The sequence below is a fragment of the Chanos chanos genome, chromosome 5 (genome assembly GCF_902362185.1).
Source record: "Chanos chanos chromosome 5, fChaCha1.1, whole genome shotgun sequence".
Lineage (NCBI taxonomy): Eukaryota > Metazoa > Chordata > Actinopteri > Gonorynchiformes > Chanidae > Chanos > Chanos chanos.
In genome coordinates this window covers 17,556,780-17,584,613 of record NC_044499.1, presented here as the reverse complement: position 1 = coordinate 17,584,613, position 27,834 = coordinate 17,556,780, and the positions used below count along the sequence as shown (strand labels likewise).

The following is a 27,834-nucleotide window of genomic DNA, read 5'->3' as shown; positions in this document are numbered from 1 at the left end:
ATGAACACGGGCAGCCAGATCAGTCTGCTGCTCTGGAAGAACTGGACACTCCGCAAGAGACAGAAGGTGCAGTCACTCTAGCATGTATTACCCTACTTCATAAGCCTGTTTTCATGAGTGTGAAATTGGAAGTGGATTTAATTTGATGTTATGCATAGTGCAAACATACGTACTCAGAGCTACATGCCATCTCACCATCACCAACGAGGCTGTCAGTCCGGTCAGACTTTTAAGCTCAGATACATGCCATGTGCATGCATTGTTACATACCTATTTCACACATGAAGATGAAGATTGTGTTAGACTCTCAGCATACATTCCCCACAGCGAAATGTTAGCCTGTAAGCACAACAACTAAAGTTCCTAAGTGTATCAGTATGGCTGTCATTCTTTCATGCTTAATGCAGTGGTGATTTGCATGTTTGTTCAGATCCGGTTTCTGGTGGAGATTTTGTGGCCTGTGGTTTTGTTCGTTGGATTGGTGTGGCTCAGGAGAGCCAATCCTCTCTACCAGCAGCATGAATGTAAGCCTAGCTAGTTCCAGTGTCTGTTTTATTTACAAAGTAATCTGCATAAGATGAGATTTGCTGGACATATTAATTCATGGTTTATTTTACACAGTAATATAAGGGAAATAGAATAACGATTATGTAATGAAGCTTTATATAACTGAATTATTGAGATATTGAGAGAGCGAAATATATAGCTACATGAATAAGTATATGAATTGCCGTCTTTCCAATCCATGCAGGTCATTTTCCCAACAAAGCTATGCCTTCTACGGGAATACTGCCCTGGATCCAGGGTATCTTCTGCAATGCCAATAACCCTTGTTTCCGTTACCCCACACGTGGAGAATCTCCTGGGGTTGTGTCCAACTACAACAATTCCATGTGAGTCAATCCGTCTGAGTAATAGCCAGCTCATAGTCTAGAAATTCTCAGTAGAGTTAAAATCATGCCGTCATGCTGTCTGCAGGTTAGCCGGGACTACATTCAGACAGCCAAATTTTTTGTTTTGTTTTGTTTGTTTTGTTTTTCTTTAACAAGTCATAACACTTACTTTCAGAGCCAGAGACTGATTCAAATAAAACTGGGACAATCATGCGGGCACACTTATTTTTACTGATTTTGGATGTTTGTATTCAAGCTCCACTGTCTCGCAAGCTGTAGCATGTAATGTCCTATCAACACTCATATCAAGAGCACTGAGTGGTTCTCTTTGCTGTTTCACAGACTGGCCCGGTTCTATGCCGACTCTCAAGAGCTCCTCTTCAATGACACGGAGTTTCAGCAGCTGGGTCGCCTCTGGCAGGAGCTGTCTGTCATGAGCAACTTCATGGACACGCTTCGGAACAACCCCGAACTAGTTTCAGGTACTGCTCACTCTAATTGAATGTGTGTAAATGTGTGTGGGGTTTTTTTTTTTCTCACACCAAGAAAAATACAGCCATGCCACAGACAGATTACCCCCCCCCCCCCGCCCTCTTAGGATGACCGCCGGAGAGAATAGCCATTTCCTCGCCTTCACTTCTTCGTCCGTCATCTCTCAATGTTGTAGCTTTTCCTGCTCTTCTAAAAGTCAGCTGAGTGAGCGATGATGGCCACACACTGAGAGTGGCTGGCTCTTTGTTTCTAGAGAAATCTCTTGAGGAACACTCATTATCTAAGTATCGCTCACAAAAAAAGGCCCGTTTCCCCACTTACTTTTGCTTCTGGTCCATTTCACACAATCACTGAACTGACAGCTTAAAGATCTTGAAAATCAGAGGATGGCAAAGATACTTCAACACCTTTTTAACGCCTGACCTCTGTATCATGACCTTTGAAGCACATTGACCTCCTGTTGAGTGATGGATCATTGAGCTGAGAGATCCTCTGATTGGAGAAATATCATTTCCTCTGCTGAAGTGTCAGCTGCATTTCTTAAAATATACTGAAAGTCTCCAGTGTGAGATCAAGGTTTGGAGTCAACTGTGTCATATGTACAATGCACACTGAGTTATCAAATATTATATCGCAGTCATAGCTTAGAACACAGAACAGCTTTAGGATTTGAGTGTCTGTGTCTTAAGCACTTTGGCTGTCACATTCCTTTCATTTGCCAATAGTGCTATAAGAACCTCTAAACCTCTGTGTTTACCCCTCTCACCTTGTTCAGGACGAGGGCTGAAGATCGAGGACATCTTGAAAGACGATGAGACTCTAACATCCTTCTTACTGAGGGATGCCGGCCTCTCGGATTCAGTAGTGAATCAGCTCACAAACGCACTGGTCCGGGTAGAGCAGGTAACGGAGATCCACTTTGTTTTGGTGATCTGATCTGTGTAGTGACCGTGCACAGATCAGTTTGGACCTTGCAGGGATGTTGGATGTGTCGACATGCACACAGGCTTCAGCGTGAGCCACTGAAGCCACTCAATTAGAGTACCTAGAATAATTTAACAATGTAATTTATAATAAAGTCCGTACATTTTTGCGTTTGACCATGTTATATAGTTTAATTTTTGTACGTTATCTTTTGGACTTATGTCACACATGGAGTATTTTTTCTGTGTTATTTTTAATTTTAGATGCTTCCTACTCCTGATTTTTAGAGAAGAAATCCCCACCATGTACTTCTATTTTCCTCTGTAACTTACAGTCTGTCCTTTTCACTCCTTTGATGCCCATTAAATCCTTCAACAATAGAAAAGTACAGAGAGAGAGAGAGAGAGAGAGAGAGAGAGAGAGAGAGAGAGAGAGAGAGAGAGAGAGAGAGAGAGAGAGAGAGAGAGAGAGAGAGAGAGAGAGAGAGAGAGAGAGAGAGGAAATTATGTCACGACAACCCCACATGTACCAAAACACAGTTGTTACTTGGAATCTTAAGAGAGTGTGGGAGGTAATGAGCTGTATGTTCTGTAACAAAAAAGGAAGGAAACAAAGAAAGGGCCAAACTTTTCTTCTTCTGATGTGACACCTGTGTCCGTCTGTCACTGGCTGGTAACTCAGCTGGGCTTCCCCCTCCAACACACACACACACACACACACACACACACACACACACACACATACATGAATATTTCCACCTTAAACTTTTCATACAAAGCTTCATTTGCATGGCGGCATAATGAATAAATGTAAAATGTGCAGATGCATGTGGAATCTCGGGCTAATTCCTCAGAAATGTCATGTATTTATTAATTAATATTATTCTTAATTATTCTTAATGTGTTGACCTTGTTCTAAGGATTCCAGTACTTCATTTAAATCAAGTGTGTAACAAAATGCAACATACAATTTACTTTAGTACTTTCATCAAAACAGTAGTATATGGCCCTGGTTCTTAAGGTGCCTTCTGCAGTAGTTTGCCTAATAGATGTACTATGTCCCAACACTGCAACTTTTCCCTTTCATTTTCTAGTTTGCCTATGGAGTTCCAGACTTAACGCTGAAAGAGATCGCCTGTAGCCAGGCTCTGCTGGAACGCTTCATCATCTTCCCGAGTCGTCGCGGTTTGTACGGGGTCCGAAATGCCATGTGTGCCCTCAGCCAGCAGAAACTTCAGAAGATTGAGGACAAACTTTATGCCAATGTGGACTTCTTCAAACTCTTTCGCCTGGTCAGTTAGCCTCTGTGGAATACTACCAGCTCCCCACATAAAATCTCTCCACCCCTCTCTTCCCCTCTCTTTCTGCCATATATATGTCCAATAGAGAGGGGTTTCTGGAACTGCAGATGAGGGCCTTTAGCAGATGAGGGCCTTTAGCAGATGAGGACCTTTAGCAGTCCCCTCTTGCCCATGCGGTTCAACAGGTGATACTCATGTGACTGGATCAAGAATTGAGATCTGTAGCTAGTTTTACTTCTCTACTGACAGATTTGAGACGGGCGATAACTTTTTTAACTAAAATGCCCCCTCCCTTTCTCTGTCTCTCTCTTTCTCTCTTTCTCCCTTCTCTCTCTTTCTCTCCCTCTCCCTCTCTCTTTTTTTCTCTCTCTGCTCAGTAGTTCACATTAGGATAGGCTGAGGCAGGTGACTAGCTCTCAGCACTAGCACAATGACACACTGCTTGGCCTATTTCACTAATGTGATTAGTGAGGACACAGGCCCTGCCCCCGCTCGCCCGAGCCAAAATAAGACGTGAAGAAGCTCACAAAAATAAACGTCCAACGTATGGCTCTTGTGTATATCTGGAGTGAACAGCTAAACTAAACTCTGTTTGCCTTACACTAGTGTTTCATTTCCCTTACTCCTTCCCTTACCCTACTTCCTGACCACACCACTTAGTCAGGGAAAATGTAGATTGAAATTTAAATTGCATCATTTTTGTACATGTAGCCTATATAGATTTTTTACTTGAGAATGGGACTGCTTGTGGGTTACAGCTTCAATCAGATGAATAGCAAACCTCAGTTGAATGTTGACCAGTAGTAAAAATAGAGTGAATACTTCCTATATTTCCATCACACTGCAGTTTTTCATTCAAGTTTTCTGTGATTTTCACATAATCCACCTCAAAAGATGAGCCTGTTTATTTGATTTGTTTTTTATTATTATCTGTGTTGTCCTAGCTGCCCATGGTACTGGATAACCACTCCACTGGAATAGATCTGCACTTCTGGGGTCAAGTATTGTCTGCAGTGTCTGAGAAACTGCAAGAGGTAAGATTAAAGCCCGAACTAAGTCTCATTCCAAGTCTCTCCAGAATACTTTGTTTAGCCTCAAGGAAACTATTTTCACTTCCACCATAAGTGATGTTTACTGTGTGTGGGGGTGTGTGTATGTGTGTGTCTTAATGCGGAATCTTTGGCTCATTCCGCTGCTCAACGTTTTCCCCAGGTGCAGAGTCGAGTAGATTTGCCAAATTAATCCCCAGGGTGACCAAAGCTTGTGGTGTTCATTTGTAAGCATGTGTTTGTTTGTGTGTGTTCTTTGTGTGTGTGTGTGTGTGTGTGTGTGCGTGTGTGTGTGTGCGTGTGCGTGTCACATGGGTATTGTCTCTCCCTTCAGCTTCGGCTGTGTTTGGACATTCCACTGAGGTGACATCCTGTAGGTGGAACTCGATTCCTTTCATTGATTTTGTGACAAAAATCCTGGCCAACTATTATCATTCCCTGCCATCATCTCCTGCTCCTCTCCGTGTGTGTGGGACGTGCATAAACAAGGCTAATATGAACTAGACTTTATTGAATTACTGTATGAATTATCTCCAAATTGCATTTACCTTTATCTTGAGCTGACCTAACATACTATCAGAATTAGGTGCAGTGGAGTTCCATGGTCCAGGCAAAAGATCCAAGAACTTGTTTTCAGTGGGAAATGGAACTCTCTTTCTCTTACAGTGACTTAGCATTGCTATAATGAGTTAGGGTTTTGGAATAGGGTGAGTAGGGGGGGGGGGGGGTATGACACATGCTCTTTATCAGTGAAAGGATATCTGCCCCACCCAGAACTCCCTCTTGTCCTATATTTTTAAGCCCTCTGGAGGAACCGGATAGTGCAAGAAGTAGAGCATTTTTTGTTCAACATTCTCTCACTTCGGACTGTTTATATGTTATTTACTTTTAATGCATGTCTGTGCGGGTGTGTTAGCATCTTTGCTACACGTGGTGTGACATCACTTTCAGAATTTGTCTTTGTCAGCACACAGCTGGTGTTGGTCCATGAGATGAACACAATTATTGCAGAACTATCAGTTCGGCTGCAAGTAGCTCTGTTGCGAAGAGGTATGCAAAGGTCTAACACAAAGTAATTCTCCTCTACAGAGAAGTTTAGTTTATAATCCTATAAAGCCGGTCAGCTACAATGACTTTTTTTTTTTTGGACTGAAAACTAAATTCTTAGGAAATCTGAGACAACTGCGAGGCAGGCGTTGAAGGTGTTTGGTTTGTTTTGAGCATCGTTGAGTAACGCTCTTTTTTGGAAAGCCATCTGTACACAAATCCATGTGACGGGGGTAATCAAGGTCCAGATGAGCCTCTAAAATAGTACGACTAGACAAGGACTAGAATAAAATGTTGCTTTGGTGCCAAAAACTGATTTAGAGCCATCTTAGTGGTGTGTCTTTAAGGCGTGAGCCGGTGAGCGGATTGAGAAAAGTTGACACATAACAGAGTTTACCTGGAAAAGTGAGGTAAAGTCCCTTAGACACTATGTCAAGACAAACCTGATGACCACTTTCTCTCTCTCTCTGGCTCACTTTCTCTCGCCCTCTCCCTCTCTCCCTCTCTCAGCTTGCAGAAAGGCCAAGTTCCAAAGACTTGTTGAAGGCGGTATACCCCATCTTCCAGACAGGAGCTCCTAGCTCTTTCAGTCAGCTCATGTCTACTGTGTCAGATCTCTTCTGTGGCTACCCTGAGGGCGGTGGCTCACGTGTCTTCTCCTTCAACTGGTATGAGGACAACAACTACAAAGCTTTCTTGGGCATTAATACCACAAGGAAGCATGAAAGCTACATTTATGACGAAACTGCCAGTAAGTACCGCTTCAGTGCTAACAATATAAAGGAATCCTGCTAAAAATCTGTTTATGTCTCTTACTCACACATCAGCCTCCCATCCCCCAGTCGCCTCTGTGTATCTCATTTCCCGTTCTTTTTCTTGTTTTTCTCTCTCTCTCCTTCTCTTCTTCTCTCTATCTGTCTCTCTCTTTTGTTCCCTCCAGCTCCTTTCTGTAATGTGTTGATGCAGAACTTGGAGTCCAACCCAGTTACAAAAATCGTGTGGAATTCAGTCAAGCCCCTGCTGATGGGGAAGATCTTATACACCCCCGACTCTCCTGCTGTGAGGCAGATATTAAAGAGTGTAAGAATGAGACACACATATAACACACACACACACACACACACACACACACATACACACACACACATACACACACACACACACACTCCTTTTTAAGCCCCCTCTGAGGAATGAGCTTACTAGCTTACAGAGCATCTATTCAATTATTAAGCCCACATCAGTGTTCAATTCAATCTGTGTTCAAAGCACAATAAACTCTGCTTATTACTCAAGCCCAGTCTTTCATTCACATGTGACGGTGACATGAATCATCTACTGTTTGCTACCATATGTGGCATTTTATGGTGAACTAAGAGTGTGTGATCCACCTCAGTTTCATCATGCATTCCAAGCTATGCTCAAAAACCACATATGTGTAATGATAGTAGGAATACTATGTATATAAATGTATACTTTGGTACAATACTGTGTGTGTGTGTGTGTGTGTGTGCACATGTGTGTGTGTGTGTGTGTGTGTGTGTGTCTGTCTTAGGCCAACACCACATTTGAACAGCTGGAACGGTTAAGGAACATGGGGAAAGCGTGGGAGGAAACAGGCCCTCAGTTGTGGGATTTCTTTCAGAACAGTATACAGATGATGATGATTCGGGTAAGGCCTCACCTGCCGCTTCCATGCCCTCTAGAGTCTCACTGAGATTCACTCATGCTCATCCTCGATGAGCTCTTAGGATCTGAAGTCTAATGTACCCTCAGGATTCTGTAATTACTGCTTGGGAAAAACACTTGCTCACATTCAGTCTGATATAATAGTCTTCTCACTATGTTGTCACTGTGGCTTTGTTTTCTGCAGGCACATGCACTCAGTCAAGTCTAGATCATCTTTAGTATCCAGCGTTTTCAAACTGTATTGATATTTTTTTCAGTTTCTGTTCTCAGCCTTGTGATCGAGTCAGGGTTACAAAAGTAAGAGTGTCTGTATTGACAGAGATTCTACTGTCTCATAGAGTTGTGCTAGTTATAATATTAAAATGGGATAACAAGGTGCTCTGAGTTGAATGACTGGTTAGGACACTGCCTCACACTGCAGAGGTGTGCCACACATATGGGCTTCATGAAGTAAACTGCCTCTGCACCTCAATTGTTGACTAGCCAGAGATGCAAAGGAAAACAATTGTTCTCTTGGATGGGTGTGTCGTTCTATTGTTTTCTGATACTAAGAAACACAGTATGAAAAAGACAGAAGTGTGTACAAGTCTCCCAGACTGAAAAAAAAAAACACGAAAGAAAATCATTGAAAAAGTCAGACAATTTAAATTTTGTCAAGGTCTGCTTTTGGCTCTGCATGAACAATCCTAATGAGTTTTTCAATATCTTGAGTGAAATAATGACCATACATTGAATTATAGTATATTATTTTATCAATCTGAACCTCGTTACTTCAGTTTAAATGTCTACAGGGAATGTGAATAATATAATTAAGCTGTTTCAATTAATTGTGGAGTAGCTTAGTGTTGTAAAACTTTTTACTGTGAAGATGGTGTTATAAACACAGTTCCTCTAATACTTCCCTTACTTTGCTCTGTAGGACACCCTCAGAAACCCCACAGTGATGGACTTCTTGGACAAGCGTCTAAAGGACACAGAGTTCTCCACTAAAGACGTACTCAACTTTCTGCACACTGGCCCTGATGAAGACCGTGAAGAAGACATGCCCAACTTTGATTGGAGGAATATCTTCAACTTGACTGACCAGATCATCCGCATGTTCACCCAGTACGGAGAGGTGAGACCTGTAGCCAGAATTCTTGTCTCTGTGACTCGGAACATGTTTTTCTGCACGCTGATGTTTTCCACCCATCAAAACATGGCCCATGAGCAGTCTCACTGTTAAAAGAAGTCCAGCTCTTCCTGATGTTCTGTTTCCATGGTATCGTGTTTTCCTTAACAACAAAACAAAAACAAAAACAAAGGTGCTGTATATGATCAAACTGTTTTATCACCACACCACAGTATGAGTGTGCTTCATAGCATGTCCAGTGTTACAGTACTTCACTGTGAATACTATAGCCAACAGTGCTGCAGAGTGCTGATTGCCATCAGCAGCTCCAAAGAAGAAAGACCACTTAACACGGCTATAGAGGCATAACCACAGCCAGATGGGTGAGAGGGAAGAGAAGAAGCCAGCTGTCAACAGCATGCTAGCCCAGCTTTTGTTTAAGGGTGATTAAGTGGAGAGTGGGTGGGGGCGTTTCACCCCACCCCCACCAGCTCAGTGTTGTTTTTCTGTATGGAGGCTGCATTGAGGCAGCCTTGAGAGGGTCTGATGGAATAAGAGAGCAAATCGTTCAGCCTCGCTCCATCCCCCCCCCCCCTTCACCCCACACACACACACACACATACATATATACCCACAGACTGAGTATCTCTCATTTGGATGTAGAAAGCAACGGCTGAGGAGACGTTTCAGTACAAGTATCTGAGGCTCCGTTGTCAAAGCCACAGCCCCAAAACAATCCCAGCCGATTTAGCCCATTAGCCATAGCTGTCATTGCTCAATCTGCCTTGCTGCTAAAGACCAGTATTATGAACCAAAAATATGGGCTGATGCCACATGACAGTCACATTTTTTCATCATAAACATTCATCCACTGAAGAAAATGATATCTTCATCTCCTTAGGTGCTGGGCAGCAGTTTAATGAGACAAGAACCTCCTGTCCATATCAATACAGAACAGGTCTTGTGTAATGGGAGTTTTTTTTAAGGATCTTAGATGAGTGTGGCCCCTCAGTTGGGTATTTTGATTCTCTGGTGGCATTCCACAGTACAGTGAATGGATGTATTAGACACGCTTTATATTGAGTAGGAGGCCTCCACACTAATGTTATGGAGACTGTGTATATAAGTGGGAATGGATCTCTAGGGCCATTGTGTTTGGCTCCTCCATTGGAAAGTGAGAACAGACACTGATTTTCCCATATCTGTGGACCTCTCCAGTGAATGAGAAGGTAATACTGTTTACAGAATCGCATTGGGGCTTGTAACCGTGACATGAACACACACACACACACACACACACACACACACACACACACACACACAGACACACACACACACAAAACATGCAAAAGCACACAATCACATCTTTTTTCCCCCCAAAAAATCCTCTCTTTGCCCCTCTGTCTTGTCTCCACAGTGTATAAGTCTGGATAAGTTTGTGGGTCATATGGATGAGGATCAGATGACTCACCAGGCCCTTTACCTGTTGGAGGAGAATAAGTTCTGGGCTGGCCTGGTATTTCTGGACATGTACCCCTGGACAACTGCACTACCCCCTCATGTTAAATTCAAGATCCGCATGGATATTGATGCTGTGGAGCGCACCAACAAAATAAAAGACAGGTACACTCCAATAGTCGGCAGCACTAGTGAGGGTGCTTTGTGTATAAATGTGATAGTATAGCCTGGCTTAGTGTTTGTTTTAATGTCCCAGCCTCCTTTCCTTGCTATTCTGTATCAAGTCCAAATTCTGGTATAGGCATGTTAGTCAAGAGTGAGAAATGATCCCAGTACCCCCAGTCAGCTGCCAGGGCAAAACATCTGAAGTGCTTATTACATCTTGAGAATTTACTATACAATTTTTCAAACTGCTGTGTAGCAGGTCACTGGTTATTAGGAGTATCCAAATATATTTCATATGAAGAGACTGTGGAAACACGCACTTTGTTTCATATACAGCGTGGATTGTTTCTCACACCCAAAAGCTTACACCATAATGATATGTCATTATAGGAAACACTTGTTTTGTTTAGTTGGTGTACTGTCCGCATCTTCTTAATAGGTCTTTATCAGTCAAATTTATCTGTTTACATTTGTTTACCAAGCCGTCCCAGTGAAACAAATGCTTTGCACCTCTCCGTGCCAATCTTATTCCTACTTTCAGTCTTTCCCTACAAGTGCGTGGTGAAATGACTTGGGACAAGCAGGCGGTGTCCCGATGAGAGAAGTGAAAACAAAGCCAGCATTAACCCCCCAATTGGATAATGAGATTGCTGTGACTGAGGGGCTGGAGAAAGAGCCATGGCTTTGACTCTTCGTTATTTATCTTATTACTGCACACAATTAGTGTGTGGCTCTAAGCTCTCGAGGAGAGCTTTCTGTACACAGTGAACAGTCTGTGGAACTTGTAGTTACCAGGACACTTCTGAAAAGTCAAGATACTATATTATTAGAAAATGATTTTCTGCCTTCTGCTGCTGATGTCCAGTGGTACTATTATTCAGTAGCATTTACACCCATCTACAGATAGTAAACTATAGAAAAACTCACATATGCTTGTGTATTCTGTTGGTCCCATTGGAGTTCTTGGCTGTGCTCTGATGATAAGTGATACTGTTGATTACGAAGATTCACACTGGAAAATCTAATCATGCCAGCAGGCAATTATCTGATCTGACAGAGCTCTGTTGGTATTTTGGAAATGGACAGAATGAATATGAGGCAAAGAGACATAGATAGAATGACACTGGTTGTTATTAGTTTCATGTAGTCTGAAGGTGTTGTATTCAACTAGCTGGTGTTTATTAGTTTTAAGATGTGTTAAAACAGTGTTTCTGAAGCAGTATGTGTTTCTTCTCCACTCAACCTAGCGCTGCTGAATTTACCAATGAGGAGCTGAACGGTAGTTGGATTATTTGATAATGTGAAACAGGTGTGCTGGAGCTTGACTGAAGACAACATGAGAATTGTGTGGGGGAAAGTGGAAAAATGAGAATGTGAGACTGAGAACTGAAATGCTACAGCCGAGAAAATCTCTCTGTTAGATTTGGCTTAGCCACTCTCAACTGATAGACCATTAGCCTTGACAAAGAATGACTTAACCAAGTATTTAGTACATCCAAAAAAATCAACTTTCTCTATGCATGCATGTAGAATGGCAAAAAAGTGGTTAAATTGGATTGTGAAGCATGCGGACATATTTGAAGACTTCTTACATGTCTGAAGTCAATCTTGTGAAAGACATAGAATATATATAATCGTGGCTGAGTCATCTGACATCTCGTCCTCTATCTCAGGTACTGGGACCCAGGCCCTAGGGCTGACCCCATGGAGGATCTGCGCTACATCTGGGGGGGGTTTGCTTACCTACAGGACATGATAGAACATGGTATCCTCAGGCTGCAGACAGGTCGTGACTGGACCATGGGTGTTTACGTGCAGCAGATGCCTTACCCCTGCTATGTGGATGACATGTGAGTGGACAAACATGACTGTGTCTGATGTTATGAGATATCCTCTCTGGAATCCACAGACCTTAAGCTGGACATAATGTGCTAGCTGACTATGTCAGACTACTGGAGGCGAAAAATCTGAAATACCTTGGTTTTTCTCAGTTATAAATGAATATAAGATGGGTTTTAGTGTTCAGAATAATTGAGCTGAAGTGTGCCTTGTGTCTTTGTAGATTTTCATTTCTCATTTGGTTAATTGTGACTAATAATAAACAGGACAGACCACGGCTTTTCTGTATCGCCACAGATTTTTTTCTACACAGACATTTGAGTCTTGGTATTCTCCAAACACATCATATTTACTCTAAAGCACAACTACTGGATGAATCCACTCTTGAGATTATTTTATATATTAGGGCTGGGCGATATAGCTGAAAAATTTATCACGATAAAATGTTTCATTTCAGTAAATATCAATAATTATTGATCATTTTTAATGACACGTTTTTCATGACTACCAGGAGAAAACAGGTTGAATTTAACCATATTGTTTTGTACGACGGAGCATTAGGGCTACATTGAAGGAATTTTTTTTTTTTGAGATTTCGAGAATAAGGTCTTAATATTATGAGAATAAAATCATAATTGAGAAAATAGTCATAATATTTCATCATCTGCACTCATTTTCTCACTCCACGCTGTTTCTGTCGTTGTGGCACATGTCGATGGTGCAAACGAATGCTCCATTATAAAGTGATATGATAGGCTGTTTATGATTTACGGTTTGCATTTAATGCATTTAAGTCAAACTATCAAACATTCTATCGAGCAGTTTTCTTATTGCTATTGATGAAGTGTCTGTCGCGATACATATCACTATTGTTTTATCGCCTAGGCCTATATATACAGTATATATATAATTCATTTTAACAAAATGACTTTATTAATGTGGGTCATATACGGACTATCTACTGGGTCTATTTTTAAATAAATCCTGTCACAAATGGGCTCTAGAGCATGTAAGCCAAACTAACTCAATTGATATATCAGATTAAACCCTCTGGCCATTCTTTGTTCAGGTTTATGCTGACACTGAACAGATGCTTCCCCATCTTCATGGTTCTGGCCTGGATCTACTCTGTGTCCATGATTGTGAAGAGCATTGTGCTGGAGAAGGAGATGAGGCTGAAGGAGACACTGAAAGCCATGGGCATCTCCAACAGTGTCATATGGTATACTTGGTTCATTGACAGTTTCCTCATGATGACTACCAGTACCGCCTTACTTACAGGCATCATCATGGTGAGTGATAAAATGCTATAGTTTACGCTGAATGAAATCTTCTAAGCCATTCTATTCTGGAATGAGAGTGTGAGAGCACGAGAGTGAGAGAGAGAGAGAGAGACAGAGAGAGATGCTTTTAAAAGTCTATAGTCACCTGCGATACAGTAGCCGCACAAGTCTGTCAAACCATATTCGACTTTTTCGCCAACCTTATTCCACCCATAGCACATGTAGCGAAAGCTGTCAAATACCACAACACAGTGCCTCCTCAGCTACAGACTCCAGTTGCCACCGTGATCAAAAAACATGTTACTCACGCTTGCATGGTGTACTCAAGTTTACATTTTAAATATCTTTTCATCATTTTACTTAAACAGTGTAGACAGCAATAACTATTTTATGAATTAAAATTATTCATTTTGACATTTAAAATAATGATAAACATTTAAAATCTTTTAAATGATCTATTTATGATGTAATACAATATGAGATGAGTGTTTTCCTTCCTCAATTTGGCACAATTTACTTCTATCTTTTGGGCATTGTAAGTTTTGAAAAAAACATGATTTTGATTAGCTATGAAACTTGGCGAGTTGTCTATCTTCAGCAATATAGAGTAATACTGACCTCTGGTGGAGCTCTTTGGTCAACACAGAAAAGAGATCAAAAGAAAGCCAAGAGTAACAGTGGCAGTTAATTCATTTTCCCACCGGTTAATCAGGACCATGGATGACAGCGAATCCTCTGGAATGTTGACGTGCTCCTTTTGTAGCCTATGACACATAGTGAAGAGGAATGTATTTAGGAATGTGAGAATGGAAACGGTTATACTCTGGAGTCTTCGTATATGTGTGAGTCCCATGTATCTCTCATTGCTCTTCCTGTGGTGGGTTGTAATGGTGCTGCCATTTTCTCATTTTCAGGCAGGGAAAGTCCTCAACTACAGCAATCCCTTCATCCTTTTCCTGTTCCTGCTCACGTTCACCGTGGCGACCATCATGCAGTGCTTCTTGATGAGTGTGTTCTTCAACAAGGCCAATTTGGCAGCAGCGTGCAGTGGCATCATCTACTTCACTCTCTACCTGCCCCATATCTTCTGCTTTGCCTGGCAAGATCGAATCACCAAGAATATGAAGATAGCAGTGGTGTGTAGCATTACATACTTGTGTCCCATGCTAAAGCTTTGTCCATTATGTCAAATTTCCAATTTAGCCTGTCTTTTGCTTTTTGTCTTTGAGAACTTAGACTGAAACCTCTTCTGGCAAACTAGCCTTATGAGAGTTTTCCACAACATTAGCCCGAAGGTGGAATAACGGAGTAATTTTGTTATCTTTGTTATCAACCCATTACTTTAAGGGATGCTCAAGTTTGTGGAGCCGTCTCTTCCCGTTGAATGACGCTGCTTGATTTAACAGCGTGTTAATTGTTCAACATGCTGTGTTTTTTGCTGTCACAGAGCCTGCTGTCTCCAGTGGCATTCGGATTTGGAACAGAGTATTTGTCTCGCTATGAGGAGCAGGGCCTGGGTCTGCAGTGGGACAATATCCGCACCAGTCCACTGGAGGGCGACGAGTACTCTTTTTTCACCTCCATCCGCATGATGTTGTTTGATGCTTTCCTATATGCATTGCTTGCCTGGTACCTCGACAATGTCTTCCCAGGTCATTTACTACTCCTCAAAAAACTATTTTGTGTTGGAAGGTCATGAGAGTGTGTACAACAATATTAATAAATAATATTACTTACCTTCATCTTCATAAGTTTCAGTGATGGGTGTGACTTGAATTTTGGGGAAAAAGTTGGAAAAATTTGGAAAAGTCTTTTGTTTGTACATTGCAGGACAATACGGCATTGGTCGGCCATTTTACTTCCCGTTGCAGCCTTCCTATTGGCAGAGGCCATCACCCTCTAACACAGACACTGCTGATCCAGGTCAGTAGATTTTATTGTATTAATAAGAACATGAATACACCCATAAAATACACACATGTCTGAAGTCTCTCTGTCTGCAGGGCCAGAGAAGCCACTGTTGGATGACGTGGAGAAACAGGAGGATGTGGAGAACAGCATCTCACCTGAGCACAAGGAGTGTAATGGCTCACGCAAGCTGTGTAAACACCAAGAAAGGCGTGAGAAGAGGGAGAAAGAGAAGGAAGAGCAGCAGAGAAAGCAAGAAGAGGGGGAGCAAAATCATGAGAAGGAGAGTCAGGAGGTCCCACAGACAGGTGATGAAACAAAAGTGCTCTGGTATTTAAAACCGACTACAGTAGAGTAAAACTCCAGTGTGTTCTGATTTAAGAGAAGTTGTGACACATAAAGCTATAAACAAACCTGTATTGTGTGTTTTCATCTCATCTTGGTTTTTCATCTCCAAAGATATTCAGGTATATACATAAGTAGTGGATTCACCTGAATATCTTTTTCAGTCTAGCATTCTGTAGATTTGTGGTCATATAGGTTTAATCTGTGTGTGTGTGTGTGTGTGTGTGTGTGTGTGTAAAATGTCTGTCTCTCCAAAGGCAACCTGTTCTGTGAGCCGGAGCCTGAAGGCCTTGTTGTGGGGGTGTTGGTGCAGGATCTGGTGAAGGTGTATTCTGGGGGCGCTCGACCTGCTGTAGACTGTCTGAACATCACCTTCTATGAGGGACAGATCACATCTTTCTTGGGCCACAATGGGGCAGGCAAAACCACGACCCTGTATGTGCACACATCACATAGTTATCAGTCATTCAGCTTCATAATACGATTGATGTATATTGATGCTGTTTGAAATGTTACTGATTTGCCGCACTGGTTTCATTTTTCTTGTGTGTTTTTTTTTTCTCTGTAGGTCAATCCTCACTGGCTTGTTCCCACCTACATCTGGAACAGCCTACGTCAACGGGAGGGACATCCGCACAGATATTGATGTCATACGCCAGTCTATGGGCATGTGCCCTCAGTACAATATCCTCTTTAACCAGTACGTCTTGTGGCTCCAGCGATGGCTTTTTCTCACAGGCAGTTTGATTTGTCCAGTAAACTGATCTGATAATGTCTCCTTGATTCTCTTTGACCCCAAACTTCCCAATCCTTTTTCTTTTTCTTTGCTTTTAGTTTGACAGTGGAAGAACACATTCTCTTCTATGCCATGCTAAAAGGTCGCACTCAGGCACAGGCTCAACAGGAAGTGGAGGACATGCTGGAGGATTTGGGTTTGCCTCATAAGAGAGACGAAGAGGCACAGAATCTGTCAGGTAGGCCAGACCACAGAGGAAGACACTCTGCCTCAGGGATTATCTGCTGCGATCGACATTTCAGAAAAAAAAACTGAAATATCAAAGGAGCTGGAGAGAGACATGCAGGAAAGCTACTTGAGCACTTGCTGAAATAGCTAATACTGAGAGTTAATCTTGGACTATGCATAATTTGGAATTATTGTTTATTTATTGCTGTTTTACATTATCATCAATCATTTATTCATTTATTTACTTTGCTCACTTGAACAAGTCAAAGATAAAAAAAGGTCGTTATAGGGTTCATATTAGGTACTTACATGAATTCAGACTAAAGGTGAACAATGTCTTCAAAATTGCTATCCACTAGTTTGTCAATTGTCTACCTTGACATATAAAGACAGAATCCCATACTTGATTTGGACTGGTTTAGAGACAAGCATTGTTTATTTACTTATTTATTTTTCATTGACACCTTTTTAGTACATAAGTATGAATGTTTGTGTGAGGTGAGGACAGACATTCTCCTCTCTATGCTCAGGTGGCATGCAGAGGAAGCTGTCGGTGGCCATGGCTTTTGTGGGTGGTTCCAAGGTGGTGATCCTGGATGAGCCTACCTCAGGAGTGGACCCTTACTCCAGACGATCCATCTGGGACCTGCTGCTTAAATACCGCACAGGTACAGCTCTGTCCCCTGCTGGACACAGTTTCAGTGTGTTTGAATAGCCGTAATTCTGAAAGAATTATATAAACTTATAGATATATGTATATGTAGTTGAGTCTAATTTCAGTGTATCATTCAGAAGATGTAAATTTAGCTCAGCAGTTCATTAGGAACATCAGGGTAACATAAACACATGGAACTCTTAGTGAATCAAGTGGATGACAGAAATTCCACAGAAAATAATTTTACTAAGCTACACACAGCACATATTTTTAGAAGACTGATGATAGTTAGCCTTACAGGTTTGAATCTTTTTCATGGAAAACCAAGGAAGAACAATGCAATCCAATGTAAACCTGTGCAGTCAGAAAAGTCTGTAATCCTGAATCACATGCTTCCATTCAAAATCACACTGTCACACAACCTTTCTAATTATCATCCACGACACAGTGAAAGTCACTGGTCACTGGCCATCAAGGCTGACGTTCTGAGACATTGACGGAAATGCAACGCTGTTAACTGTGTTGTACCAAGGCATGTGAAAGAAAAAGAGAACTGTATTTAACCCAAACTGTGGAGGCTCTAGCCCTCATAGACCATTTTCCCTTTTGCTCTGTCAGGCCGGACAGTGATCCTGTCCACTCATCACATGGACGAGGCTGACCTGTTGAGTGACCGAGTAGCCATCATCTCCAAAGGCAAGCTTCACTGCTGTGGCTCTCCCCTCTTCCTGAAGAACTGTTTTGGCATGGGCTTTTACCTCACCCTAGTGCGTCGTATGAAGGACCAGCGCAAGAAAGTGGTGAGAAGATATGAATTTCTCAATGAAAAACAGAACCTTCTGTATTTTCTCGAGTTTTTAGTTGTACTGGTAGTGGTGTTGTCTTGATACTGTATTGGGATCATATTTTCTTTTGAATCTCTCTTTCCCACCCACACACACACACACACACACACACACACATGCCTAAATCCATACAATGACTTGTATTTTGCAGAATGAGTGTGACTGTGCATCTGAGTGCTCATGTACCTGCTCAACGTGCACCAGATATAAGGAGGAAACTCAAACCCAGCAGCCAGAAAGAGCACTGGACGGTAAGTTTATGGAACAGACCATATATGAAGTGACACTAAACGACATGAGATCAGGTAAATTCATAATCCTGTCTTAAAGAAATGTATGTAATCGTTAAGGGCTTGGATTAAAGACTAGAGAAGAGTTTGTGGGTTGGGGTATTTGTTTGACATACAAAAGTAACCGGTACACCTCTTTGTCTGTTTTCAGGTGATGTGGAGAATATTAATAATTTGATTCACCACCATGTCCCTGAGGCGAGGCTCATTGAAATGATTGGCCAGGAAATGACCTATCTGCTGCCTAATAAGGGCTTTAAGCACCGGGCCTACGCCAGTCTGTTTAGAGAACTGGAGGAGACACTGGGAGATGTAGGCCTCAGCAGCTTTGGCATATCAGACACTTCACTGGAGGAGGTAGACTTGACTGTCTCTGACTTGACCTATTAGCTCTTATCACATTATTGCAATGTAACTGTTACTTGCTTACACTGTCATGACTTGGTTAATATTAGAATGTTTTAAAATGATAAATGGAACAAAATCAATGAGCCGTGTTATATTATGTAATATTAGTGTATTTTATCAAGACACCCCAGTTAGTGCTGAGCCTCATTCCACTAGTATGTATAGGGAATACTGGTGTTTACACAGAGTGTAAACAAACTGATTTTTCTCCATCAGTCAACCTGAACTGAACTAAGTGATACAGTACAATAGCATGTTATTGCCTTTAATGTTTGCTCTATGCGCTGCTTAGAGAGAATTACATGACAGAACCTGTTTCCATAGATCTTCTTGAAGGTAACTGCTGATGGAGAGGCAGCTAACAGTGCTGTCACACCAGGTAAATACCTCCTCATTACTTCCAACTCAATGACACAAAAAAACCACCCAATATTACCTTTAAAGTGTTTAGAATCTTGTCCTTCACTGGATTAATCATCAGAAACTGAGGTCCATGTACAAACATGAGCTAAATTTACCTAGAAGAGCAATGCCACAAGTTTGTTACTGAATCCCTAGCTATGGTTTGGTTTCTCCGTGTGTGTGTGTGTGTGTGTGTGTGTGTGTGTGTGTGTGTGTATGTGTGTGTGTGTGTGCGTGTGCGCGCGTGTGTGTATGCCATTTTCCCACCCCTGTCTCCACATATCCCAGTGTTCTTTGACCTGTAGCGTGTGGTGTCACTGGGTATTTGATGCTATGTGTCGTGTTTGATCCCCCTCTTCAGAGCAGTGGATGCTGCAGCACAGGAGAAATGGCAGTGGTCTCTTGAGAGAAAGGGAGTCCACAGATAATGCTCAGGGCACAGAAGGTGAACATAGTCATGAGAGCTCTGCTTTGGTTAGAAAGGCTAACGCAAAGTCAAGCTCTCTGAGTGAAACATCAAAACTGCTTCGCTTGCCTTACAAAAGCTTATTTTGCTGGACAACCAGTAAACCAGATGCAACAGTGGCGCTGCATGAGTTTTCATTGTAATATATGAGGTACGTGCTGATTTGGGGGTCCTTTTGTTTTTCTGCAGAGGTTAATGGCTTGCCACAGGTTAATGGAGTGGAGAAATACGGAGATTCTGATAGCAGTGCTGGGCGGGGCTCCAGACAGGTCAAAGGCTTTGAATTGATTCTCAAGCAGTTTTACGCCCTGCTGGTTAAGAGATTCCATCATGCCACACGGAGCCACAAAGATTTTGTCGCTCAGGTCCGAAAATTCTTGAACTACCAAATGCAACTTTTTTCCCTACATACAGTGAAAACATGACATCATCATATCCATTCTCATAATGTAATGGCATGTTTCAAAAGCAGCACTGTGCTAGAGTATTCTGTAATGTCTTGTGTTTGTAGATCGTCCTGCCAGCAAGCTTTGTCCTCATTGCTCTGATCTTCACCATGATTGTCCCTCCATTTGGAGAATATCCCAGTCTCACCCTCACTCCATGGATGTATGGACAGCAGTTTACCTTCTTCAGGTCAGTGTATATGGAATGTGATAAAGTATTTATCAAAGAATAACGTGACCAAACAGGGAATCGTGTTAAGGGTGTTTTCTGTCAGATATTACAGTTTCTAATCCTAACAAATGAACTTCTGGATCCAAGTATCCAGCACATACAAAACTCACGTGGTTGTAAAATAATTTGTCTAACTGTTTTATGTAACCACAGCAATGAACGGCCAGACCATGTGAAAATGAAGCATTTTACTCAGATGTTGCTTAGCAACCCAGGCATGGGAACACGCTGCATGGTGGATCAGCCCTTAGAGTGAGTAAATGAATGTGATTTTGGGGGTGGGGGGGGTGGGGGGGGTTCAGATTGTTTACGCAATGATTTCTGTGTTCACAGTAATATATACATTATATATATATATACACACACACACACACACACACACACATATATACATATATATATAAAAGCCACTTTATTTTGGTAGATTACTGACATTATCTTTCAATAGCCATTGTTGTGGATATGCAGAGTCATTGTCCATTACAAAAAATAGTGCATGTATTTTTAGTTCTTCTCCTCAAGATGTGTCACATTAATGATATTAATTTGTGTGTTTTCCCGTCGTATTACTCAGTTTATTGTCGTATTACTTACTTGCAGAGACCTTCCTTGCAATGGCACTACATCAGAGTGGGTGGTTCCTCCAGTGTCACCTGTGGCCAGCAACATCTTACTGAGTCCTGAGTGGCACACACTTAACCCCTCCCCTTCTTGTCAGTGCAGCACCAGTAAGAAGCTCACTATGCTTCCTGTCTGTCCAATAGGAGCTGGAGGGCTGCCCCCACTCCAGGTACGCCTAACATTAATATGCCTATTCACTCAATATGTATTTTATAACTCATTTTCAAATCCAGCAGGTAAATATTTTATTTGTGTGTGTGTGTGTGTTTTTGCGGTTTAGAGAACAGAACCTACAGGTGACATCCTTCTTGATCTCACTGATAGAAACATGTCAGACTACCTGGTAAAAACCTACCCCAGTCTTATCAAGACCAGGTAAGCCATCACCCAAATCCAATGACTGTGCATCTTTATTTTACAGTTTTAACATTAAACTGTTGTCTGTCCCATCAACAAGGCTCAGGCTTTTTGAAAAAATAATATCCCCTCATTGTGTTATATGTATTATGTTAATAAGTCATTCAAGGTGGATTTGTCCATCATAACATTCTATTTCCCTCATACAGCTTGAAGAGCAAGTACTGGGTGAATGAACAAAGGTAATAATTTCTTCCTTCATTTTAACAGATGTCAGATCTTATCACAGGCTGCTAGATTGAACACACTCATACTTCATCTTGTATTCAGAGCTCTTTGTGTTTTATTTCTGTGCTGGTGTTAAAGAATGTGTGAAGTGTTCAGTGTTGATGTGTTTGGAGTTTATACATTTATGTAGTAACTGACTGATCTGTCCATGTTTAGGTATGGGGGACTTTCTGTTGGTGGACAGCTTCCTGTCCTCGATGTGGATCCTAATGACATCCAGAATGTTCTGGCTCAGCTTGGACGGATGCTGAACATTACAGGAGTAGGTGTCAGCATGGAGTGCTCTTGTGTGAAGATGCATTTTCCATTTGCTTTCAGTGATTTTGTGTGTGTCTCCGTGTGAGGACTCTACATAATGTGCTACATAAATCTTTCATCCACATACATACTTTTAAACCTGACATATACGTTCATTGCAATGTTTTTATCTAGGGTAATTATTCAAAACTGGCTATCAGAGAGATAGGACCATTCCTCCACTACATGGAAAGTGAATACAACATCAAGGTATGTGGATAATCTTCCATAATTCTAGTGAGTGAGTCATGCATCAGTAATCACATTTTAATTTGTATTTGCTCATGCAGGTTTGGTTCAACAACAAAGGCTGGCATGCCATGGTGTCCTTCATGAATGTGGCCAACAATGCCATCCTGCGGGCTTATCTGCCACACTATGCCAACCCGTCACAGTATGGCATCACAGTTATCAACCACCCACTGAACCTCACCAAAGAACAGCTCTCTGAAGTCACTGTGTGAGTGTCCAGAGATAAGCAGAAGGTCTACAGCTGTTCACTGGCACTTTTCTGTCTGAAAGAACACAGCCTTTTCGTATGTCTTTCAGTAGAGTCTTGGTATAGTGTTACTGTGAAGACGCAGATAAATTTATGATCTCTCAATGCATTAGGTACTCACAATTCTCTTACTGTGTCAAACAGTTGTCTGAAAGGACCTTTCAAATGCTTCTGTTAAAGTTTTTCAAAGAATGAACAAACCCCAATCCTCTTCCAACTCTGCATTCACCACAGTAGTACCGTATTGAAAATTACTACATCAACTTTTAACACTATTTGACCCTTACTGCATGCAACTCAAAGGAATTCTTCCTTCTTATGCAATCTTCATTTAACCTCCCCTGCCCCTTGTGCCCTGTACTGGGAAATTTTAAAAGAACTTCTCTCTGTTACAGCTTGACGACGTCTGTGGACGCAGTGGTGGCGATCTGTGTCATCTTTGCCATGTCCTTCATTCCCGCCAGCTTCGTCCTCTACCTCATCCAGGAACGTGTCACTAAAGCCAAGCACCTTCAGTTTGTCAGTGGAGTCAGTCCTCTTGTCTACTGGGTGGTCAATTTCTTCTGGGATATGGTTAGTGACGTCTCAGTTGTTTCATTTCTTCTTGTGCATATGAAGCTACTTTCTTTCTTGCTCTTCTTGTGGTCACCTTTTCCCCTGTTACTTTTACAGATCAACTATTCAATCAGCACAGCAATGGTTGTTGGCATTTTTATTGGCTTTGACAAAAAATGCTACACCTCACCCACCAATCTTCCAGCTCTCATTGCCCTGCTCATGTTGTATGGGTGAGTAAGTGATGTGACACTAAAGAGGGAACTTTCTTTGTTATCATCTCACTAGATCAGATCAGTTTGACACATCATGGCTCTTCTCCCCATGTGATTTATTGAGCAGATGGTCAGTGACTCCTATGATGTACCCAATGTCATACATCTTCAGCATCCCCAGCACAGCCTATGTGTCTCTCTCCTGCATCAACTTATTCATTGGCATTAACAGCAGTGCCATCACCTTCATTCTGGAGCTCTTTGAGAACAATAGGGTGAAGAACTTAATAATACTTCATTAAAAATGTGATGTTCTGTTTAGCAGAGTGTTATTCAACAAATGAAAGTCAACTGTTCCTTTAACAGCATGATCGTGACTACTTGATCTATACTGCTGTTATTAGTATTATTTTAGCATTGGGGTTTTTTTCCCCCTCCCAGTTTTGAACTAAATTAGCTCTTCAACAGTTAATGTTGACTGACTTTTGTTCTCCTGGGCTGTCTAGTCTCTGCTTGCGTTCAATGAAGGACTGAAGAAAGTGTTACTGATCTTCCCCCACTTCTGCCTGGGCAGAGGTCTCATTGATATGGCCATGAACCAGGCTGTGACTGACGTCTATGCCAGATTTGGTGAGTCTGTCCACTTTATAACTTTCTTGTCCTTTTCACCAACTGCCATACTGAAACATTTCAACGACATCAAACAAAAAGGTCAAACTTAGAAATTCCATCTCATGTCTGTGTTCCCATCATGTCGGACTGCTAAACTCAACACAATTTCACCACATCAGCTGTCAATCCACTGTTCTGATGAACTTGTCTTTACCCCCAGGGGAAGATTATGTTGTCGATCCGTTCAGATGGGACTTTGTTGGGAAGAATATTGCTTTCATGGCAGTAGAGGGTTTTGTGTATTTTATGTTCAATCTCCTCATCCAATACAACTTCTTCCTGGACCACTGGTGAGGACAATCAATCATCTTTGATGCTGTGGTTTTCGATAAAGCTGTTCATGTCTTATTAACAATTCCAACCACAGCACCTAAAATAAACTCCATTACACTGGCAGTAATGTGAACACTGAGAATTTTGTATGAATCATTAACTGTGATTGATCTTGTCTGTTGTGAGTAAAATATCCTCATTAAAATAATGAATCCAATTTATCATCTTAATTGGTACAGGACATCCGGTTACACAGGGGCTCCTGTTATGGATGATGATGAAGATGTTGCCTTGGAGAGACAACGGATCTACGACGGAGGAAACAAGAACGACATCCTACAGATAAGAGACTTGTCAAAGGTTAGGGCACTACACTGGGAAACTACGCTGACTCATTGGGCAGAGAATTCCCTCCTAAGGCTCATTTAAAATTCAGATCAAAGAGTTAAAGTCTGTCGAGTTTCTCGTTCACATCCGAAGAGGTTGTGGAAGCTATTTATAGACTAACTGTATTCTCTCCTGTCTTTGTTCAGACTTATGTAGGCAAAAAGAAACCTGCAGTGGATCGAATATGTGTTGGGGTGCCAGCAGGAGAGGTATGGAGAAGAAATTCTTAAACCATGGTTGTGAAACTCTTCTATAGGCAAATATGTTCATACATAAGAATATACTGGACAGTTGCCTGCCCTATATGTTACCTGTATGTAACTGATATCACTTCTATTTAGTGCTTTGGGCTTCTGGGTGTGAATGGTGCAGGAAAGACGACTACCTTCAAAATGCTGACAGGAGACACAGATGTCACCTCTGGAGAGGCGTCTGTAGCTGGTTTTAGGTACTCTACTCAGGACCATCTCATGATTTTGATCATGCTTAACCAATCAAAATGATATAACTGAGCTGCGATGACTTTTATCATTTTAATTATCATGTATTTTCTATTTCATCAGTATCTTGACCAACATTCTGGATGTGCATCAGAACATGGGCTACTGTCCCCAGTTTGATGCCATTGATGAGCTGCTGACGGGCAGGGAGCATCTCTACCTCTATGCACGCTTGCGTGGAGTCCCAGAATCAGAAATCAGCAGAGTAAGTCTAGCCTTCAAGTCCTTTACTCACTTTTCTGTAATACCGTCATAATGAGAGCTCAGACCTGTGAGAGAGCCAAGATCATACCACAAGTTAATGGAGTTAGCAGCAGTAACTCTGCGTATGCGTGAGTAGCAGTTCTCTTGCCTTTGCATTGGCACAGGGCACATTAAGGCAAACAGCCCAGCAACTGAATGGCGGCTGGTTTGAAATAGTGAGGTTAGTGGCTCTCTGCCAAAGTGTCCTTGAGGGCCACTTAACCCTGAGTTTACTCCAAAGGTGAGCAACCTCAGACATAAATAAATTTGTAGCTCCTAAGGCTAAGAGTGCCAGCTAAGCAAATAAATTTCTCTATCCAAATGTCCTCCTCTTTTCCAACAGGTGGCAGAGTGGGGCATTCAGAAGCTGGGCTTGACTGAATATGCAGGACGCTGTGCTGGAACCTACAGTGGCGGCAATAAAAGAAAGCTCTCTACAGCTATTGCTATGATTGGCTGCCCACCGCTAGTTCTTTTGGTTCGTTAATTTTTCAATCAGTTTTTAGTTAGACGTGGATATAAAGTATGGAGCTCGATGCCAAGTTCCACCCTTATTGATATTTTTTGGGCTGATTTTTTCACCGTTCAAATGAAACATCACTGTGAATTATCAGCTGTTTAAAATTTATTTAGTATTTCTTACTAGTAAGATGGAGAACACTGCTCCATGATGATCAAAGTTTTCTAAGATAAAGAGAATCATAGGAAAAGAAGATATAGAGCTCATGTTAACTTTTGCTGCAACTTTATAGGATGAGCCCACCACAGGGATGGATCCACATTCCCGCCGCTTTCTGTGGACAGCGATCTTGAGCATCATTCGTGATGGGAGGGCAGTAGTTTTGACGTCTCATAGGTAAGAACATCCATCCATCATCTCCCTCTAGCAGTTATAGATTAATGCATATGTATATTAAGTTACTGAAACATAGTCAGTGATTGACAACTGAAGAAGTCATGCCACGTTTTGTCCACAGTATGGAAGAGTGTGAGGCCCTTTGCACCCGTCTGGCCATAATGGTCAATGGAACTTTCAAGTGTCTCGGCACAATACAGCACCTCAAATACAAGTAAGGCTGTGCTGTTGAAGGAAGAAAGTGTTGAAAAGTACATTTCTGGAAAGAAAATGATTTCACCTTACCTCATGTGACCGTTGAATAAAAGATTTACATGATATCTTTAATTAATGAGGAGGTACTCACTCTGGTTTTGCATATCTAACATAGTGCTCAAATAGCTCTTAAGCAATTGTTATATGAATAAAATTTCACCTTTCATGCACCTGTACAGTTATTATATTACAGAGAGCACATATTATCATCTAATAAAGGACAATATCACCATACCACATCATGAATGTTTCTTGATAATAAAACTATTAATCTCAGTAAATTACACTAACATAAACAACAACAACAATAATAATAATAGACAATTTAATGATGGAGTTCTTGTCCTCAGCATGTTTTCCTGCTCTTTAGGTTTGGTGATGGCTATGTAGTCACAATGAAAATCAGGGCAGCTAAAGCGGGACTTGCTCCTGACCTGAGTTTGGCTGAAGCATTTATGGAGAGTAGTTTCCCAGGCTGTATCCAGAGGGAGAAACACTACAACACTCTGCAGTACGAGGTTACTTCTTCCTCTTTGGCTCGCATCTTCCAGTTAGTGGTGGCCAACAAGGAGAAGCTCAACATTGAGGACTACACTGTCTCTCAGACCACTCTTGACCAGGTACATCACTGACAACACACTGTCACAACAAATACGCAAAATGGATTTAGTAATTAAGATCCTGTCTGAGAATGCTCAAATCACAAACTAGAATCACAGGTTGACCGTCAACACACAAAATGATCAGTTCGACATTCCATCGGAATTTGGTACCTATCCATTGATCTATTCCACAGGTGTTTGTGAACTTTGCCAAGCAGCAGTCGGGAGAGGACGATGATGTGGTGTTACATCCGAGGGCAGCCGGTGCACGGAGGGAAAAAAAGGTTTCCCCATCCAAAATATAGGGACAAAGACTAAAAAACACAGCTCTACTGAAGCGGTAATGTGAGGTGACAAAATCTGCTATACTAGATTTTTGCGTCTCTGCTACTTATCTAGCACTTCAGGGATGTGTTTCTGAAAACATACTGGGTATGTAAAGAATCACTCTCCCTTTAAACCTTTTTTTACTGTCATGTATTTGGGGTTACATTATGTATTACATTATCTGTGCAGTATATTTTATTATGTTGAGAATGTTAACGGTTCAAAAGGCTTTAAGCTAAAGGGTCATTTATTAAGTGTAGTGATAAAGGACAGTGAAGTCTATGAGTGCCAGTGGGTTTTATGGCTGAGTTCATTCAATGATAACTTCACTATTGCTAAGTATTTGTGAAGAAATCATACATTTATAAGTTGCATTTCATCAAGGACTGCAGTCATTGTGTAGATACGAGTATGAAATGATGTATTGCAGTTTTGCTATAATCTTTGTGGGTTGTATCTCGAAATGTTCTAAAGTGACAAAGAACATTTCATATTGTATTCCCAGAACCACTGAAATAAAGGTACTTGCCAAAATAAAGGAAAGAACTACATAAAAATATAAAAAGAGAACCATGAGCTATCCATAGGCCAGTTAAGAGCAGCAGTAAATTTTCCTCCTTCCATAGACATGCTTGCCATTGTGCTGTTGCTTTGAGCCTTTAGTTCTCTAGCAAGGGCA

The 27,834-nt window shown here is 41.5% G+C and overlaps 1 protein-coding gene across 1 annotated transcript; it reads left to right on the top strand.

Annotated features, from left to right (window-relative positions):
* abca4b (ATP-binding cassette, sub-family A (ABC1), member 4b) lies at positions 1–27,133 on the top strand. Its single transcript, XM_030774718.1, has 50 exons — positions 1–66; positions 431–524; positions 752–893; positions 1,236–1,375; positions 2,161–2,288; positions 3,403–3,600; positions 4,554–4,643; positions 6,216–6,456; positions 6,646–6,785; positions 7,258–7,374; positions 8,311–8,508; positions 9,920–10,125; positions 11,799–11,975; positions 13,034–13,256; positions 14,162–14,383; positions 14,695–14,899; positions 15,078–15,170; positions 15,251–15,442; positions 15,758–15,935; positions 16,069–16,200; positions 16,335–16,474; positions 16,995–17,132; positions 17,738–17,919; positions 18,116–18,215; positions 18,406–18,611; positions 18,987–19,041; positions 19,426–19,461; positions 19,720–19,895; positions 20,042–20,166; positions 20,362–20,460; positions 20,809–20,998; positions 21,110–21,204; positions 21,396–21,428; positions 21,631–21,736; positions 21,907–21,981; positions 22,062–22,231; positions 22,666–22,843; positions 22,943–23,058; positions 23,168–23,315; positions 23,547–23,670; positions 23,873–24,002; positions 24,225–24,345; positions 24,519–24,581; positions 24,714–24,820; positions 24,936–25,077; positions 25,459–25,593; positions 25,868–25,971; positions 26,093–26,185; positions 26,597–26,846; positions 27,023–27,133. The coding sequence occupies exons 1-50, from the start codon at positions 1–3 to the stop codon at positions 27,131–27,133; spliced, it is 6,930 nt and encodes a 2,309-aa protein (XP_030630578.1).
* Positions 27,134–27,834: the final 701 nt, after the last annotated feature.

Bases quoted from the DNA above. Each gene is read 5' to 3' on its own strand.
- abca4b (XM_030774718.1), top strand. From the start codon at position 1: ATGAACACGGGCAGCCAGATCAGTCTGCTGCTCTGGAAGAACTGGACA. The intron at 525-751 runs GTAAGCCTAGCT...CAATCCATGCAG, and splicing joins TCTCTACCAGCAGCATGAAT to GTCATTTTCCCAACAAAGCT. The intron at 15,443-15,757 runs GTCAGGAGGTCC...GTCTCTCCAAAG, and splicing joins GCAAAATCATGAGAAGGAGA to GCAACCTGTTCTGTGAGCCG.